General features: G+C 41.1%; 1 protein-coding gene and 1 long non-coding RNA gene across 4 annotated transcripts; both read left to right on the plus strand.

Annotated features, from left to right (window-relative positions):
- The first annotated feature begins 575 nt into the window (after positions 1–575).
- LOC126628421 (uncharacterized) lies at positions 576–1892 on the plus strand. 3 transcript variants are annotated; one of them, XR_007625425.1, is made up of 5 exons: positions 576–754; positions 839–936; positions 1025–1117; positions 1201–1298; positions 1474–1892. It is a non-coding gene; the product is annotated as an uncharacterized LOC126628421 (long non-coding RNA). The 3 variants fall into 3 exon arrangements; XR_007625423.1 differs by lacking the exon at positions 576–754 and having other exon boundaries at positions 761–936; positions 1474–1890; XR_007625424.1 differs by lacking the exons at positions 576–754; positions 1025–1117 and having other exon boundaries at positions 761–936.
- Positions 1893–10479: 8587 nt separating this feature from the next.
- LOC126628418 (F-box/WD-40 repeat-containing protein At3g52030) lies at positions 10480–16515 on the plus strand. Its single transcript, XM_050298094.1, has 9 exons — positions 10480–10708; positions 10785–10991; positions 11590–11644; positions 12609–12707; positions 13375–13478; positions 13892–13981; positions 14271–14410; positions 14956–15040; positions 16089–16515. The coding sequence occupies exons 1-9, from the start codon at positions 10548–10550 to the stop codon at positions 16444–16446; spliced, it is 1299 nt and encodes a 432-aa protein (XP_050154051.1). The 5' UTR covers positions 10480–10547; the 3' UTR covers positions 16447–16515.
- The last annotated feature ends 710 nt before the right edge of the window (positions 16516–17225 follow it).

The raw sequence follows: 17225 nt of genomic DNA on the forward strand, positions 1-17225 counted from the left end.
GGAGTCCTCCAAGTCTTCAGGCGAGAAGTGTTGCCGAATGAGATGTCTTGCTTGCTACTAATATGTCAAAGTAACGAAACCTTGTTTGGATGTCACACCTTCATATATGCCTTATCCAAAAATATTTCAAGCTAGGTTTAGCTTTGGGAGGGCCCAAAATTTTTGTGTAGCCCAAAACTGCTCATTTGTTTGCAAGCCCACGAAAAAAAAAAAAAAAAAGGATCCAGTGCCTTTGTTCATTTGTTATTTGTGTGGCAAGCCCAAAGAGGAGAACATGTTTGTGCCCACTCCCCTTTATTTAGTTTTTTGTGAAGCCCAATGTATTCTTGCTGCATATTGGGAGGTAGATAAGTAATAACAATGAGACTCAAAGTCTCATCCCTTTGCATGTGTCTTCTTCCCCATTTCCCCGGACTTTGTTCAATATGGCACTGTGCACTTATTCTTTTTGTCCGTCACTTTTGGTGGCTTTTGGCTATTCTTTTGACTGGCCTTTCTCTTTCTTTGCTGGAAAGGTCTTCATGTCCTCACAAAAATCTGAATGAGTCCAAAGGCATGATGAAGGAAAGTGGGTGTGGGAGCCAAGGAAGGGAAGGAAGGAGTTAACGGAGAGGGTGCAGTAGCTCTGCAATAAAACATCATGTTCTGTAGCTCAACTCGCAAGGTTGTCTTCATGAAAGTTGTTCCTTAGCTTGTGAACTACAACATATCCGAATTTGAAAGCCATCGGAGTAGTACAACTCCAGATATTCAGGTATGTTGAGTAATTGTTCGTCATTTGTATATCAAAGTGTCAGACTTGTTGTGAGCGTCAAAAACTCCATTTTCTCTTGCTCAGATCAACATACTTGCTTCATCGAAGTTGTTCCTTAACTTGTGAACTACAACATATCCAAATTTGAGATCCCTCGGAGCAGTATAACTCCAGAAATCCAGGTATGATGAATGACTGGTTATTATTTTTCTGTCAACCCGTCAGATTTGTTGTGAGCTTTGAAACTCCATTTTCTCTTGCTCATATCAGCATGCTTTCTTCATTGAAGTTGTTCCTCAGCTTGTGAACTACAACATATCCAAATTTGAGGTCCCTCGGAGCAGTATAACTCCAGAAATCCAGGTATGATGAGTGACTGTTTATCATTTGTCTGTCAACCCGTCAGATTTGTTGTGAGCTTTGAAACTCTATTTTCTCTTACTCAGATCAGCATGCTTTCTTCATTGAAGTTGTTCCTCAGCTTGTGAACTACAACATATCCAAATTTGAGGTCCTTCGGAGCAGTATAACTCCAGAAATCCAGGTATGATGAATGACTGGTTATTATTTTTCTGTCAACCCGTCAGATTTGTTGTGAGCTTCGAAACTCCATTTTCTCTTGCTCAGATCAGCATGCTTTCTTCATTGAAGTTGTTCCTCATCGTCTCTTTCATAACATATCAAAAATTCAGAATGAACTAATGGTTAAATATTTCCAGATCTTCGAAACATCACAGCAGCTTCGAAATCTGCAAGAATCCGACTGTCATGCTTGGAGCTTCAACACTTTAATTTCCGTGGCTCAAACAGAAATGGTTCCTTCTTGAAAGTTGTTCATCTGCTCAAGAACTAGAGGGTGTCCAAAATTCAGCTCCATTGGAGAAAAGCAGCAGCTGCAAAAATTTGATAGAGGAAAGGAGGCGAAGCTTTGTTGGATTTCTCGGCTGGGGAAGATTCCAGTTTTTTGTAGCAACTTCAGTACTGGTGAATTGCTTGTATTTTTGTCCATAACTAAATTTTGGACTTTGAATTATTATTTGATCTATTATAATATGTTTGGGAACATATATAAGTGAATAAATAAGAAAGAAGATTTTGGGCCCTTGTGGGTGTAAAACAAAAAATGTTTATGTTTACCCAAGTGTTTTTGTACAAGTTCAAGGGCATCTTGGGTTTTGTGAACAAAATTTGTTTATTTGGAGCAAGGTTTTGTGTTGAAGCTTTGTAGGTGAAGCTTTGGTGTTGAAGCTTTGTAGGTGAAGCTTTGGTGTTGAAGCTTTCTAGGTGAAGCTTTGATGGTGAAGCTTTGTAGATGAAGCTTTGTAGATGAAGCTTTCTAGGTGAAGCTTTGATGGTGAAGCTTTGTAGATGAAGCTTTCTAGGTGAAACTTTGATGATGAAGCTTTGATGGTGAAAGTATGTAGATGAAGCTTTCTAGGTGAAGCTTTGATGGTGAAGCTTTGATGGTGAAAGTATGTAGAGGGAGCTTTCTAGGTGAAGATTTTTTAGGTGAAGCTTTGTAGGTGAAGCTTTTTTAAGTGAAGCTTTTCGGGTGAAGTTTTTTTTTTTTTTTTTTTTTTTTTTTTTTTTTGGGTGAAGCTTTGTGGGTGAAGCTTTTTAGATGAAGCTTTGTGGGTGAAGCTTTGGAGGTGAAGCTTTTCGGGTGAAGCTTTTTGGGTGAAGCTTTTTAGGTGAAGCTTTGTGGGTGAAGCTTTTTAGGTGAAGCTTTTTAGGTGAAGCTTTATGGGTGAAGCTTTTTAGGTGATAGTTTTCGGGTGAAGCTTTTTGGATGAAGCTGTTTTTTTTTTTTTTTTTTTTTTTTTTTTGTCGCTTGACACGGTCTTCATTTGCTTGTTTTGTAGTGACTGTGGAAGACGGATTGCTTTCTGATTGAGAAGGGTTCCGGCATCGCTTGCTATGAATGTAAAAGAGTGAGGGCTGAGTTGGCTAAATTACCTCTTTATTGAATTCATTGCCAAATGGCCTTCATTACATAGGATGCCGAACGGCTATAGCTCAACACTTGTACATCGTGAGTCTATTTGTAGGCGACTCGGGGTTCAAGTGATCAGCGTTCCATGGATGGCCAAAGGTCTTGCCATCGGAGCTTCTAAGTGTGTAAGAGCCAGGGCGACTGATGCCAATGACTTCATACGGTCCATCCCAGTTTGGACTAAGTGTGCCTTCACTCGGGACTCTGTCGCAGAGTAATCTTTTCTTTAAGACCCAGTCTCCTATTTTGAAAGAACGAGGCTTGACCCTAGAGTCATAATAGTTGGAGATGCGCTGCTTGTAGGCGACATTCCTCAAGTGAGCTTGGTTTCTGTGTTCCTCGACTAAATCCAAGTTGAGGGTGAGTTGTTTGTCATTTTCACTTTGAATGTAGTTCTGGACTCGGAATGTTGCTTGCTCGAGCTCAACAGGGACAACCGCCTCTGTGCCAAAGGCAAGTGAGAATGGAGTTTCTCCTGTTGAAGTCCGATATGAAGTGCGATATGACCAAAGAACTTGGGGTACAAATTCTGGCCAACAGCCTTTAGCTTTGTCCAAGCTGGTTTTCAAAGTGCGCTTGATTATTTTGTTGATGGCCTCAACTTGTCCATTAGACTGGGGATGAGCTGGAGAGGCAAAGCATAAGTTGATGTTGAACTTAGAGCAGAACAACCTGAACTTCTTGTTGTCAAACTGTCGCCCATTGTCAGTGACTATCGCATTGGGAATGCCGAATCTACAAAGGATGTTCTTCCACACGAAGTCCTCTATCTTTGCCTCAGTAATGGTTGCCAAGGGTTCTACTTCGGCCCACTTTGTGAAGTAGTCCACTGCAACGACTGCGTAACAGACTTTGCCCTTCCCTGCCGGCATTGGGCCGATCAAATCAAGTCCCCACTGGGCGAAGGGCCAAGGGCTGATCATAGGAGTAAGAGGCTTTGGAGGGGAATGAGGAATAGTCGCATATCGTTGACATTTGTCACATGAGCGGGATACTTTGATGGCATCCTTGTGGAGTGTTGGCCAGTAATATCCTTGGCGAAAAGTCTTGTGTGCTAGGGACCGAGATCCAGCATGATCTCCACAGACTCCCTCATGTATTTCCCGAAGGACGATTTCCGCCTCGGCAGGCGTAAGACACCTTAAGTATGGCAGGCTAAAACCTCGCTTATAGAGTTGATCATTGATGATCAGGTAGCGGGTAGACTTGTATCGAATTTGCTTAGCCTGGACTTTATCATTTGGGAGGGTGCCATGAGCAAGGAAATTATAGATCGGGGTGATCCAACTATCCCCCTGTTGTAAGTTGCATACTTCTGCGGCCATGGTGCTTGGTGTTGCCAACAGTTCGACATGAATTTTTCTTCCAATCTTGTCTTCCACAGCTGAGGCGAGGCGAGCCAGGGCGTCTGCATGACTGTTTGCCGCTCGAGGAACTTAGGTGATCTGGTAGTGGAAGTGCTTGAGCAAAAGTTGTGTTTGCGCAAGATATGCTGCCATGGAGCTGTCCTTAGCATCAAAGTTGTTGGTAACCTGGTTGACCACTAATTGGGAGTCACTGAAAATATCAATTTGTTTAACCCCGAGGTGTTTGGCCAAACGTAATCCTGCTAGAAGGGCTTCATACTCGGCCTCATTGTTTGATGCCTTGAATTTGAAACGAAGAGCATACTCTATTGCTACTTTGTCGGGCGTAGTCAAGACTAGTCCCGCTCCACAGCCCTGTTGGTTGGATGAGCCATCAACATACAGACTCCATGCTGAGGTCGTTGATTCTACTTTCTGAGCTTCCGATGGTAATGAAGCTACTGCTTCAGGTGTAGAAGCAATGTCAACAGGATATGTGAAGTCGGCGATGAAATCTGCTACTGCTTGACCTTTTTCGGCTGGTTTTGGTTGGTAGGAGATGTCAAACTCACCCAATGCTATCGCCCATTTGATCATTCGCCCAGACGTGTCAGGACTCTGGAGTATCTGTCGAAGAGGGTGATTGGTAAGCACGATGATGGCGTGTGCTTGGAAATAAGGGCGAAGTTTCCGAGCAGACATGACCAATGCTAGAGCTAATTTCTCAATGTTGGAATATCGTGTCTCCGCATCTTGTAGGGCCTTGCTAGCGTAGTAGACGGGTCGTTCGACACCACTGTCCATTCGAATAAGAACAGAACTGACTACTGAAGCCGAAACCGATAGATAGATGATGAGAGTGTCACCAACTTCTGGTTTGGAGAGCAGAGGGGCTTTACTCATGTACTCTTTGAGGTTCCTGAATGCCTTGGCACATTCCTCCGTCCATGTAATGTACTTCTTATTTCCCTTGAGTGCTTTGAAGAAAGGAGCACATCTGTCTGTGGCCTTAGAGATGAATCTGGTTAAGGCTGCCACCTTGCCAGTAAGGCTTTGGATGTCTTTTGAAGTTATTGGCTCTTTCATGTCGAGGATTGCTTTGATCTTTTCAGGGTTAGCTTCAATGCCTCGTTGGCTAATCATGAAGCCTAAGAATTTGCCAGAGCCCACGCCGAAGGCACATTTGTTGGGGTTCAACCTCATTCGATACCTCTTTAGAATGGTGAAAGTTTCAGATAGGTCGGTGATGTGTTGGTCAGCATGTTTGCTTTTGACTAGCATATCATCAACGTAAACTTCCATGTTCTTCCCAATTTGTTCGGCGAACATTGAATTGACCAGTCTCTGATAAGTTGCTCATGCATTCTTTAGGCCGAAAGGCATGACTTTATAGCAATATAGTCCCTTGTCAGTAGTGAAGGCCGTGTGTTCTTGGTCTGAGGGGTTCATGAGGATTTGGTTGTATCCTGAATAAGCGTCCATAAAGCTCAAGAGCTCACACCCTGCCGTAGAGTCTATAAGCCTGTCAATAAGAGGAAGAGGGAAACTATCTTTCGGACACCCTTTGTTTAGGTCGGTGTAGTCAACACACATCCTCCACAAGACCTTTTGAAGCGAAAGACTTTCTTTGGTCGGATTTTTCCTAACAAGGACCACATTTGCTACCCATGTCGGGTAATTGACTTCGCGGACAAAGCCTATGCCTTTGAGTTTTTCAACTTCTGCTTTCATTGCCTCGTATCGTTCAGCGTCATAAGATCTTCGCTTCTGTCTCACCGGCTTGATCTTGGGGTCAATACTCAAACGATGACAGATGACATCGGGAGAGATGCCTGGCATGTCCTCGTATGACCAGGCGAAGACTTCAGTGTTCTCTTTCAAAAAAGATATCAATACTAACCGAAGGGGTGGTGACAATGTGGTGCCAATATTCACCATGCGGTCTGGATGATCTCTTGAGATAGGTACCTTCTCCAACTCTTCAGCAGGTTGGGCTTGCTGGGTGAAAGAGTCATCTCGAGGATCATCGGGTTGATTGTTGCTATCAGGAAGATCCAAGGTCGCTTCATCTAGGCTGGTCTTTGTGACTTGGTCATGTACAGACAGGGTTTCCTTGGGTCCAGGCAAGTGTTGTTGCTTAACTGAAGTGTTGTAACATGATCGTGCACTAAGCTGATCTCCTCTGATGTAGCCGTTGCCATGGGGGGTTGGAAATTTCATCAACAGCATATGCGTGGATACCATAGCCTTGAGATCATTGATGCCTGTGCGCCCAAAGATGACATTGTATGCCGTTGGGCAGTCAACCACTAGGAAGTTAGTGGTAATGGTAGCCGTGTAAGGGCCTGTACCAATAGTAAAGGGTAAATGTATGCTCCCTAAGGGTTGCACGATATCACCGGAGAAGCTTATCAGAGGAGAAATCGAGCGATCGAGCAAGTGTTCAGCTACACTGAGTGCCCTGAAAGCTTCGACAAACATGATATTGACCGAAGCCCCTGTGTCTACGAGGATTCGTCGAACATCAAAGTTGGCTATGTGAGCCTCCACGATCAATGGGTCGTTATGAGGGTAGATGATGCCTCTTTCTTCCTCAGGATAGAAACATATCGGATCCCAGTTAGGCTTTTGATACTTCCCTCCCCTGATGTCTTCCACGTGAAACACTTGGTGACCAGGCCTCAGAATTCGTTCACTGTTTTTCATGGCCCTATTGGAAGATTCAGATATGGGTGTGCCGCCGCTTATGGAATATATGACATTCACCTGGCGTTGGTTACGGTTATCCCTTTAAGGGTGAAGAAGGAATTGATCAATTTTTCCTTCTCGTGCCAAAGCTTCAATACGATCACGGAGGATGATACATTTTTCGCTATCATGGCCGTTATGCTCATGGTAGCAACAAAACATGCCCGCGTTATTCGGGGGCGTGTAATCTGGGTGCCTCGGCTTTGGCTTTGGTATCAGGTGAGCTATGCTGGGGTAAATGGCCGCGCATGTGGCATTCAAGGGCGTGTATGTCTCATACCTTGGGGTAGGGGGTATCTTGACGCGGGTTTGACCCACTGCATTGACTGCCTGGGGGCGAGCGTTATTGTGGCGATACCCTTGGTTATCGGGATAGTGTCTCTTACTATTTTTACTGGAAGGAGAGTGGTGAGGATGGAAATCCTTCCTCTTGCCTTGAAATTGATATGTCTGTTGATTCGGTGAAGCATTATGCAAGGCATGGGGAGGTGCCACTGCTGTTTGGAAAGTCGAGGTCTTCTCATTTAGGTGAGTCTGGCTTCCACCTCCCATTTGTTGATAAAGGATGGTTGTAGGGGGTTTCTCCTGATATGTCTTTGCCTCGGCGGAGGCATGGTTATAAGCCTGCGCCATCACCTCAGAGTAAGTCTTCCAAGTATTGGCATTGATCATGTATTTAAAGAAACAATCACGTAGGCCTGCCGTGAAGGCTTTGAGGGCAGTCTTGTCGTCTGCCTCGGCACACCGGGAGTATTCATGGCTGAAGCGGCCAACATACATACGTAATGACTCGTCTGGCTTCTGGCGGATAGTGTACAAGTCATCTGCAGAGTGCAAGCGATCGGTTTGGAAAATGTGTTGGGAAACAAATAGTTTCCTCAATTCCTCAAATGAGTCTACCGTCTCAGGTGTAAGACGACAATACCAATTTAGAGCTCCACTAGAGAGGGTGGAGGGGAAGAGAAGACATCGCTCTTCGTCGGTGTGCATCCGGTATGCCATGGTGGACTCAAAAAGGTTAAGGTGCTCAATCGGGTCCTCTTTTCCAGTATAAAGTTGCAAGCCAAGCTTTTGCTTTGTCTTTGCTTGAAGGGGGGTGTTGAGGATCCTCCTTGTAAGAGGGCCAGGCCTGGTTGGTTCCAGTCAGGTATTTCAGCCTGACGTTCAGCCTTCAACTTGTTTACTTCCTCAAGAAGTTGTAGGACAAGGGGGTCCTGAGCGGAGTTATGTGTCACTGGAGCTTTCTTTCGTAAATCTCCATCTCCTATTGGAATTAGGAAGGTTTGATCAAGGGCATGTGATTTTTCCCTGGACTCGCTGTACTGGCTTCCAGGGTATGTCTGTCGGAACACCTCTGAGTCCCCTGTACCCTCATGTCTCTCTAGGACTTGTTGCCCCTTCCCCAAATTGGTGGCCGGCTTGGGCCGTGGCAGGGGACCGAGTCTCTCAGAAATCCTTGGGTCATTAATCTTTGAGCTTATATGGATGGAATTCTCTCGACGTTGCTTCAGGAAATCCCGACAATAGCGAAAGACGGCTTTCGATCCTTCTGCCCCTTCAGCAAAGAGGTGTCTCCCTCCACTTCTCATGGTTCGGGTCGAAGCAACTGGGTTAAGAGAAGCCTCATGTTGATTATCAAGTCGAGGGGTAATCTGTTCCCTATCAGGGATATCTATGTCGAATGCATGTGACCCTCCATGTTGGAGGGCACCCAGTTGATGGTTGACTTCCACGGGGGCAACAAGCTCGCGTGTCTGAGCTTGCCTAGCTTCGTGGAGTGTCTCGAAGAGCTTCTCATATTGCTCCTGGAGGACCTCATTCCTCATTGCTATCTTGTTGTTCTGAGCTTCCAACTCATCGACTTTAGCTTGAAGAAGAACTCGTTTTCCTTCCTTCTTTCGTTGTTTCGCACTATGTGCAAGGGGGGTGTCATTCTGTGTGCTGTGGCTTCCTTCGCTTCCCATGTTGGAGAGGGATGCCTGATCAAAAGAAAGTGTACGAATGATAGAAACCAGCTTGACACAGCTGAAGAGAGTAGGGATAAGTGTCGTTTCCCACAGACGGCGCCAAATGTTGATGCACAAAATCAGCGAGGACTTTGGTACAACAGAAAGTGTCAGGTTTTGTGACCTTCGCTTGGTTGCTTCGGTCACTAGTGAGGATAAGTACGTAAATGAATAGAGACAGAGAAGCAAACACATGATGTACGTGGTTCACCCAGATTGGCTACGTCCACGGAGTAGAGGAGTTCTTATTAGTAGTGAAGGGCTTACACAAGTACAAAGGATCAAGCTCTCAATTTAGTGAGTTCTTGTGAATGATTTAACACAAATGGCATTAGGCCTTATTGTGGGGAAATGACCCCTATTTATAGAAAAACTTGTAGCTTTGTCACATTGACATGTGTCATGTTATGATTGGTTCTTGATGTCGACACGTGTTGCGCTCTGATTGGCTTCTAATCTTGACACGTGTCGAGTAGTGATTGGCCTCCTTGTCGGAGGGGAACTCTTCTGGGTCCTTGACAGTATAGCGTTGGCCGGTGCTCGGTAGTTTCGGGATTGGTCAAGTATGGTACAAACACTTTTAAAACCCGGATTTTGTTTATTCTCCTGAATACTGAATGGGATCATTGCATCCCCACTACCATCACCGTTCCCACTACCACCATCTCCGTCACCACTACCACCATCTCCGTCATCATGGTCACGACGACCACTACTATCTGCCATCATACCTCGCCGCTGCCACCTCCACCATTTCCAACTTGATCACTTACGCTACCTCCTAATCACCATCCCATCACCACTCTTAACCAACATTGTTACCACAACACCCTCCGCTACTATTGTTGCGGTTACCAAATAATCATAGGTTACCATTGTTGTTGCCGCCACCACCACCATTCCTCGCTATCATCACCATCTATACCGTCACCACTCCAACCACCATTGCCCCCTCCAACCTCACAATTGCACCACACACCTCCAACAACCATCGCTATTGCTACTTAGTACTATGATTTAATACTATTCCCTATACACTTCCAAGTAAGTGGTTTTATGTTCGAATCTCGTAAATGGCAAGTTCGATTCCAATTTATTTTGCACTCTGTGCTACAAATAAATCGTTGTATAAAAAAAAATATTGTCACCATCTCAATTAGAAGTTTGTGGAATTTTAATGAATTAACAAATTCATAATTTTTATAGTGTTTAATTGATTTCTCGAGATTCATGTAAAAATCCCTAAATTTAAGAAGAAGAAAAAAATCCCTTAAAATGTTTCTAAATACATGGACGTTGTATTCATGAAGTTTATGGAGTTCTATAGACTCCATGTGAACTTTAGATGAATTCAATAGAAATCTTAGGAAAAAAAGCATGATTTTCTAAAGTCTAAAAAACACGGATAATTCCTTCCAAATCCATTTAAATTCTTCATTTTTCAAAATACTTTAAAATAAAATCTTAATTGAATATACATGAAATTTTATAAACTATTTTAAATTCAAAATAAATACATTCACTTTTCTATACAATTTTACAAACTTTTTAAAATTTTAATTGAATATTCGGAAACTTTCATAATTTATTTAAATCTTAATTGAATAGTCATGATTTATTGAACTCTTTTAAACTCTTAATCGAAGAAACCCTGTGTATAACGGTGCTAAACTCAATTTACCGACAGATTACGAGCAAAGATGGATATCTCTCTCACCGGCGACAAGAAGAGGCGGAGCAGCAGCTCAAGAGCAAGATCTCCGACCACAATACACTCTCTCCAACACGAAATCCTTTGCACCATCTTCTCTTTCCTCGACTTCTTCGACCTCGCAAGTTGTTCCGCCGTATGCAAAACCTGGTACTCGATTTCAACTACCCTTCCTTCGGAATTTTGTAGGTAAATTTGAACTGGGTTTTTGTTACTTTTAATGCAGGAGCACGGTGATCAACAAGTCTAAGTTGCTCCGAGTGTTTTGCCGCAAGCAATGGCAGATGGGTCTTGCGGGTTCTAGCAATGGGTCTAGTGATGGTCCTGAGAAACCTTGGGAGGTTATTTTGGAGGAGATGGCTGTGGAGCGTCATAAACTGGCGTTACAAGATGGTCGAATTCGAGTCGATCACTTGAGGGGTCACTCTGTTGGGTATTGCCTTTATCCTTCTTAATGTTCAATTCACCTTTCTTCGTACACTTTTCGGTGTGATGCAACTTTTGTGAATCATAATGTGAAGTTTTTGGATTTCTCTGTGTCTTTTCATTGTGCAAGAAGCAGCCTATATATTGCATTGAAAGTTTTGATTGTGTCAATTGAGGGCTGAATCGCGGGAATGAAACATTCTATAGAATTAATTGATTTAATCTAGAGTTTGCGTATAGATGAATTTGGAGCGGCCGTTGCTTGAGAAGCATTTATTGAAGAAATCGGTTATCTCGTTAACCGAGAGGGGTAAATGAATAGTTGAATACGAACGTCAATGCTTGTTAAACCTCACGAGATACTTCACGCCTCATATTTCAATTTTAATTACATTTAAGATTATACTTTCTGACTGTAGAATTATATATATGGTATTATTAAATGCTGAAGCTGGGGTGCCAAACAAATTCTGGTTTAGTTGGCTGTGTGTGTAAGTAGGCTCATAGCTTGATGAGGGAAGGGATCTGTGTTAGTTCTTATCTTATGCCTAGGCATACTGCTCTCTGCGGGGATGATATCATTTCCTAACCTTGCTTTGTCTTAGGGTTGGACAGTGTCGAAAGAAGATGGGGCTGCTTCTCACTGGCGGTGGTGATAAGGTAGTTTCCTTTGTAAACAACTTACAAAACTAGCATCTTTATGTATAATAAAATATATTGAAGTTTTTTGACCGAAAGGTCACAGGTTCGAGTCGTGGAAACAACCTCTTTGTAAGGCAAGGGTAAGGCTTTGTACGATAGACCTTCCCCCTGATCCTCGCAAAGTGGGGAGCCTTGTTGGCTTGGGATCGCTCCTTTTTTTAACTGTTAATTATCCAAAAGCACAAATATTCCCGAGTCCTGAATCTCTTGATGTACTTCCAAACTGGGGGGAGCTTGAATATTGTCCTTGAATATGTTCCTAGATCACGATTCCTCCCTATATTTTGCCCATTGTGATATTTCAACTCTATACTATAATGTGACAACTTCTTGAGGCAAGAAGTTAGTATCGTACATGTTATTATTAGATTTTGGATATGCTTCAGACGTATGGACGTGTTCTAAATGTAATTTAAATGTATTTGTATCTGGCCTCCAAATGTGTCATTTGTACAAGCACCGCCCACTTGGCTTGCAAATATGCTTGGAGGATTGTATTAACAAATGTCAAATTCAAACTAAATGATATTGGCTGTGGAATAGGTTTTTTATTTGACTGAAATTGTATTTTTGAATAAATGGTCCATCTTTTCAGTTCTCATCAGCTCAACTTGCATGCATTTTGCCTATTCCCACTTTATACCATCCTTCACCTTTTTCCACCTAAGCCAAGGCATCGAGCGCTTTGTTAGACTTTGCACTTGGCCCTATCGTATCTTTTAACTAAGTATACCACTCTTCGTGTCCACGAACCTTGAAATTTCTTTGTTCAACAGACCTTGTTCCGCAGGGCCGACCCTTTCTTCTCTTGATAGCTTGTAGTAATAAACTCATGAACTTGCTCAATTGTTGTTAATTATGTGGTCATGAGGTTTTCTCTTCAGTATAGTTCTTCTGACTTTTGACATGGCAATGATGCTAGGTTATGCGTCTTTGGTCATTGGAAAGCTATAAATGTGTGGGAGAATATCCCACTCCAGACAAGGTCCATTTGGTTGACTTTGATTTTGATGAAAGCAAGGTAATTCAAACTTATTACTTTTTCATACAAACGAGACTCAACTTAAATGCTATCATGTTACAGACCACATATTGATCTGAAGCTTAATCTGGATATATCATTGACTTACCGTTCAGATTGTGAAGCAAGACTGTGACTTCTGTTGTTTTCTGGACATCTTGATAAAGGATTGCAATGCCATGCATTACTTTTTCATTCAAACAAGACTCAACTTAAATGCTATCATGTTACATATCGATCTGAAGCTTAATCTGGATATATCATTGACTTACCGTTCAGATTGTGAAGCAAGACTGTGACTTCTGTTGTTTTCTGGACATCTTGATAGTGGATTGCAATGCCATGCACGCACCTTAGTTTAACAGATCGACCTAGGAGTGAAATTGTAGCATTAACATCAATTTATATGACAGAAAATACAAGGGCTTTTGAAATATGCTATTGAGCTTATTGCATTCTTCAACCTTACTTGGAAATGTAAATAGCATGTATGCTGTTCAATTCCTTTCATCCAGTTTAGAGACTGGTATGGATGATTCATTGTGATAATATTGTTGGATCTTTAACCTCGAGTGTGAATAGCTACCTTATTTAATAGTCCTTAGTCAAAGCATGCTGCTTCTATAATTAACGGAATTTCAGACATGACTGACTTAGTTTTCTGTAGATTGTAGGTTTGGTTGGCACTCGTATATGCATATGGAGGAGGAATGCGATGAGAAGTATATTTCCCTCATGTGAGGGCACCTTTCCGAAGGGTTTATGCATGCGGTATGCAGAGAAAATACTCTCATTATTTTTACTTTTATTTTGTAAGTGCTAGAATGCATTACTTCATGAGCAGCAATATGCATGGTAAAGACCAATAACATAAAATTGGAGATTTATTATTTGATTTCTTTCACCAATTGGTTGGGCAGGGGATTATCTGAATATTTTACATTTTGAGCTTCTATCAATGGTTGTTCTGAAAGTTTCTTTTTTTGATTGATTGTATCTTATTTATTTGTTTACTAATATTTCCGTTACTATTGCTTTTGGACTTTAAAAAATTCCTTTGTTGCTGAAGGCCTTTCAATTTTTTTTACGGTTGTTTTTACTTGATAATTTCTGTTTTGGAATAGAATGCTAGATATGTACGGAGGTTTACTTTTGGTGGTTTTCACATTCTGTTCTGATTGTAGTTACTGCGATCCTGAGGCTGTGGTTGGATGCGAGGATGGGACAGCTCGTGTATTTGACATGTATAGTAAACAATGTTCTCAAATCATTAGGTATGTACTACAAAGAATGTAGCTTCTAGATTGGTGTTTGTATTTGTTTTCATTTTCCTTCTAAATAATACAGTGAATTTATACAGCTTAACAAGATACCTTTTGACTTGTAGACATGCATTTAAATTTCTAGAGACAAAAAAGTTCCTGTCTGTAAAACGAAAACAGGAAGTATAAGTTAGAATTTTGAATAATTTCTCTTCTGGCATAGAATGTTCAGTATTTGCTGTAATATGAATATATATGCTACTCAATGGTTTATGGATTTTCTTTTGATTCCTGATTGCAGAACGCATGCGGGGCCAGTAACATGCTTATGTTTGAGTGATGATCAGTTGATACTTAGTGGTTCATCTCTTGGTGGTATCACAATATCTGGACTTTCATCTGGCGAGCAGGTTGCGAAATTAAGTTCAAATGATTCCTCAGGTTACACTTTATGCGTGCTCTACCATTGTTATGAGGGACACCTACATTCCAGTTATAACTTCTGATACATAAAACTAAAATAAATTTGAAAGCTCATCAGGACACTAATTACATTCTTTTTTTCATCCTCCGCCACTCAGTCTAGTATATCTGATTCAATGTGTGCTGGACAACTCATTCCGTCGTACATGTCGACAGAGATACACTATACTGTGTTCATATAATTTTGAGTACTTCATCAAACTGCCAATGGGATCATGTAGAAGTCATAATTGCACTGTCTCATATTTGTTTGTCGTGTCTTATAACTGCTGGGTGTACTCTTACTACTTATGCCCTTTTGTCCTTGTTGAATGAAATATATTCATGTGAAAGCGAAATCATAAGGATTTTGATTGCAGTTGTTTAGAAATGTTGGCACTTAACAGTACATCAATATTCTAAATAACATATTTATGGGTTTTGAGCAATCCTCGATCTTGGAGTGATAAGGACATTATGTTCATGACAGAGATCATAAATCTAGTATCAATTTTTCAATGCAGGCATAAAGACTTTGTGTTTCAACCCAGGCTCTCACTTAGTATTTGCTGGATCGGCTGCTGGATATGCATTATGTTGGGATGTTAGGTATGAAATATGACTTAAAATGCTTTTTAAGAATTTTAATTTGCCTGGATGTGCACTTTAGCTTGATGATAGTCTATGTTATAACCGTTTCAATTTTGCACCTCGTTACAATTCGAATACAAGGTTTGGATTACTTCAAATATTCTGTAGATGATATCATTGGTAGATAGAAAGCTTGTATGCAACTAGTCAGTTACTTATCCTTTCTACAGAATGAGAGTTGCTTCAAGATGAAAACTTCAATAAAAGCGACTATGAAAAAGTGTGTAGACCCCCAATTTTTTGCCCTCCATCGTTCACCTAATGGAAGTGTCCATGGTTATGAGACACTAGGCCACCTCTCTAATAGACAAGGGATTTTAATCGAAGATAGTGTCTGACGGCCCTTAGTGTGTTTTGAAGTGTCAATTTAACGACATATTCTGAGGTGATTTCTGTTAAAATGCCCATTTAACTGTACATTAATTATCATTAAAAGAAAACCAACAACTTTTAACCAAAAGAAAAAAAATCTTAAAACGTAACGAATTAAGGCAAAAAACTTGAGAAGCTAACCAACCATGGATAGGGCAACTGACAATGATATCAACAAGGCGACATCCAAACACATGTGAACGAACATCACATATACTTGTTCCAATTCTAGAAAATTTGTTTCTTAGAAATATAATCTCGATTCTTTTGGGGCTGAATCTTGACTGTTTCCGCTGAAACCAAGGGCTGAACACTAGTGTTGCTGAAATATTAAGCCTTAAGGTTTAGAGTGGTTTATCAATTTTCATTTCGGGGTCTATTCTTTATACTTTTGTGTGACATGTATTTATCTGGACAGATGCTAAATATATGGTTGTTTTATCACCAACGGATTTCAGCATAAAAATCTCTAGTTTTTATATGGTGGTTTTATTATCATAAAATTTGTATGCAAAACTTACCCTTTACGTCCTAGTTTTCTCTGTTTCCGCCCTTTTATTTTACTGTCTCGATTGTAACAGATGACGTAATACAGTTGTGTGTTAATGTTCTTCTGTTATATTGTATGATTCAGGACAATGAAATGTTTATGGGAGACACGAGTGAGTCCAAATAGGGTATACACGTTGCAGCACATGAGAAATGATGCATCGACGTTGGCGGTTGGTGGAATAGACGGTGTGCTGCGTCTTCTGAACCAGTGCACAGGTGAAGTAATTTCAAGATGCGTCTTGGATGGATATTTATCGTCAAGTTCTCAAAGCACGATTGGGGCTACCCAAAGAATGAGAGGAACAAGGCTTTCGGAAGATACCCCCGTTGAGAGCATTCTTAGTACCAGACGGCCTCCCATTACGTGTTTGATTGTCGGGATGAGGAAGGTTATCACCACGCATTACGATAAGTACATCAGAATCTGGAAATTCGAGTAAGACGACCACTCTTTGTTTGCTATGACATGTATGATATTCATGATAATGTATATGTTTAAAGTTTATTTATGGTTCGTGTACAAACTACAACAAATTCTTGATCTTGGAAGTACAAATCAATGTCAGATGGAAGAATTTGATCTTGGAGGGTCGGTACTCATATTTCCAGTTTGATTATTTCGCCAGCTTCCCTAATTATGGCCAATTTCCCACGTGGAGTATTATAACTGGTCAATTCCCGCATTACATCTAATTATCGGTCCATAAAACTCTCGTCGGTTACAAAATATTATTTGTTGTTATTTTCTCTTTCTTTAAACAAGTCAGTTTTAATGAAAAGGTAGATCAATTACGGAGAAAGATAATGGTACATGGAGATAAAAGAATGAGGAAATAAAAATTCTGGAGAAAAATCGACAAAATATATATATTTTTTGTTTTTAATTTATTCGAAAGGTATGGACTTTAAGCCCATGTTTAAATTCATCAAGTCCATGACTCAGCCCAAGCCCAATCCCATTAAAAATCGCACAACACCCTATATTTCTTTGAGTAAACTGTCGATTTGCCCCCTAAACTATTAGCCAACTTTCGATTTCCCCCCTGAACTTTTTAATTGGAAAATTAAGGACTTAAACTAATTTTTTTGGCCAATTTCCCCCCTACTGTTAGTTTTTAATAGATTTCATCCAAATTAACGTTAACTCTTATCATGTGCAAACCACGTAACTCTCATTTGTGAACAAAAGCGTTACTTCACTAGACATTCAGACACAAAA

Source organism: Malus sylvestris, chromosome 7 (genome assembly GCF_916048215.2).
Source record: "Malus sylvestris chromosome 7, drMalSylv7.2, whole genome shotgun sequence".
Classification (NCBI taxonomy): domain Eukaryota; kingdom Viridiplantae; phylum Streptophyta; class Magnoliopsida; order Rosales; family Rosaceae; genus Malus; species Malus sylvestris.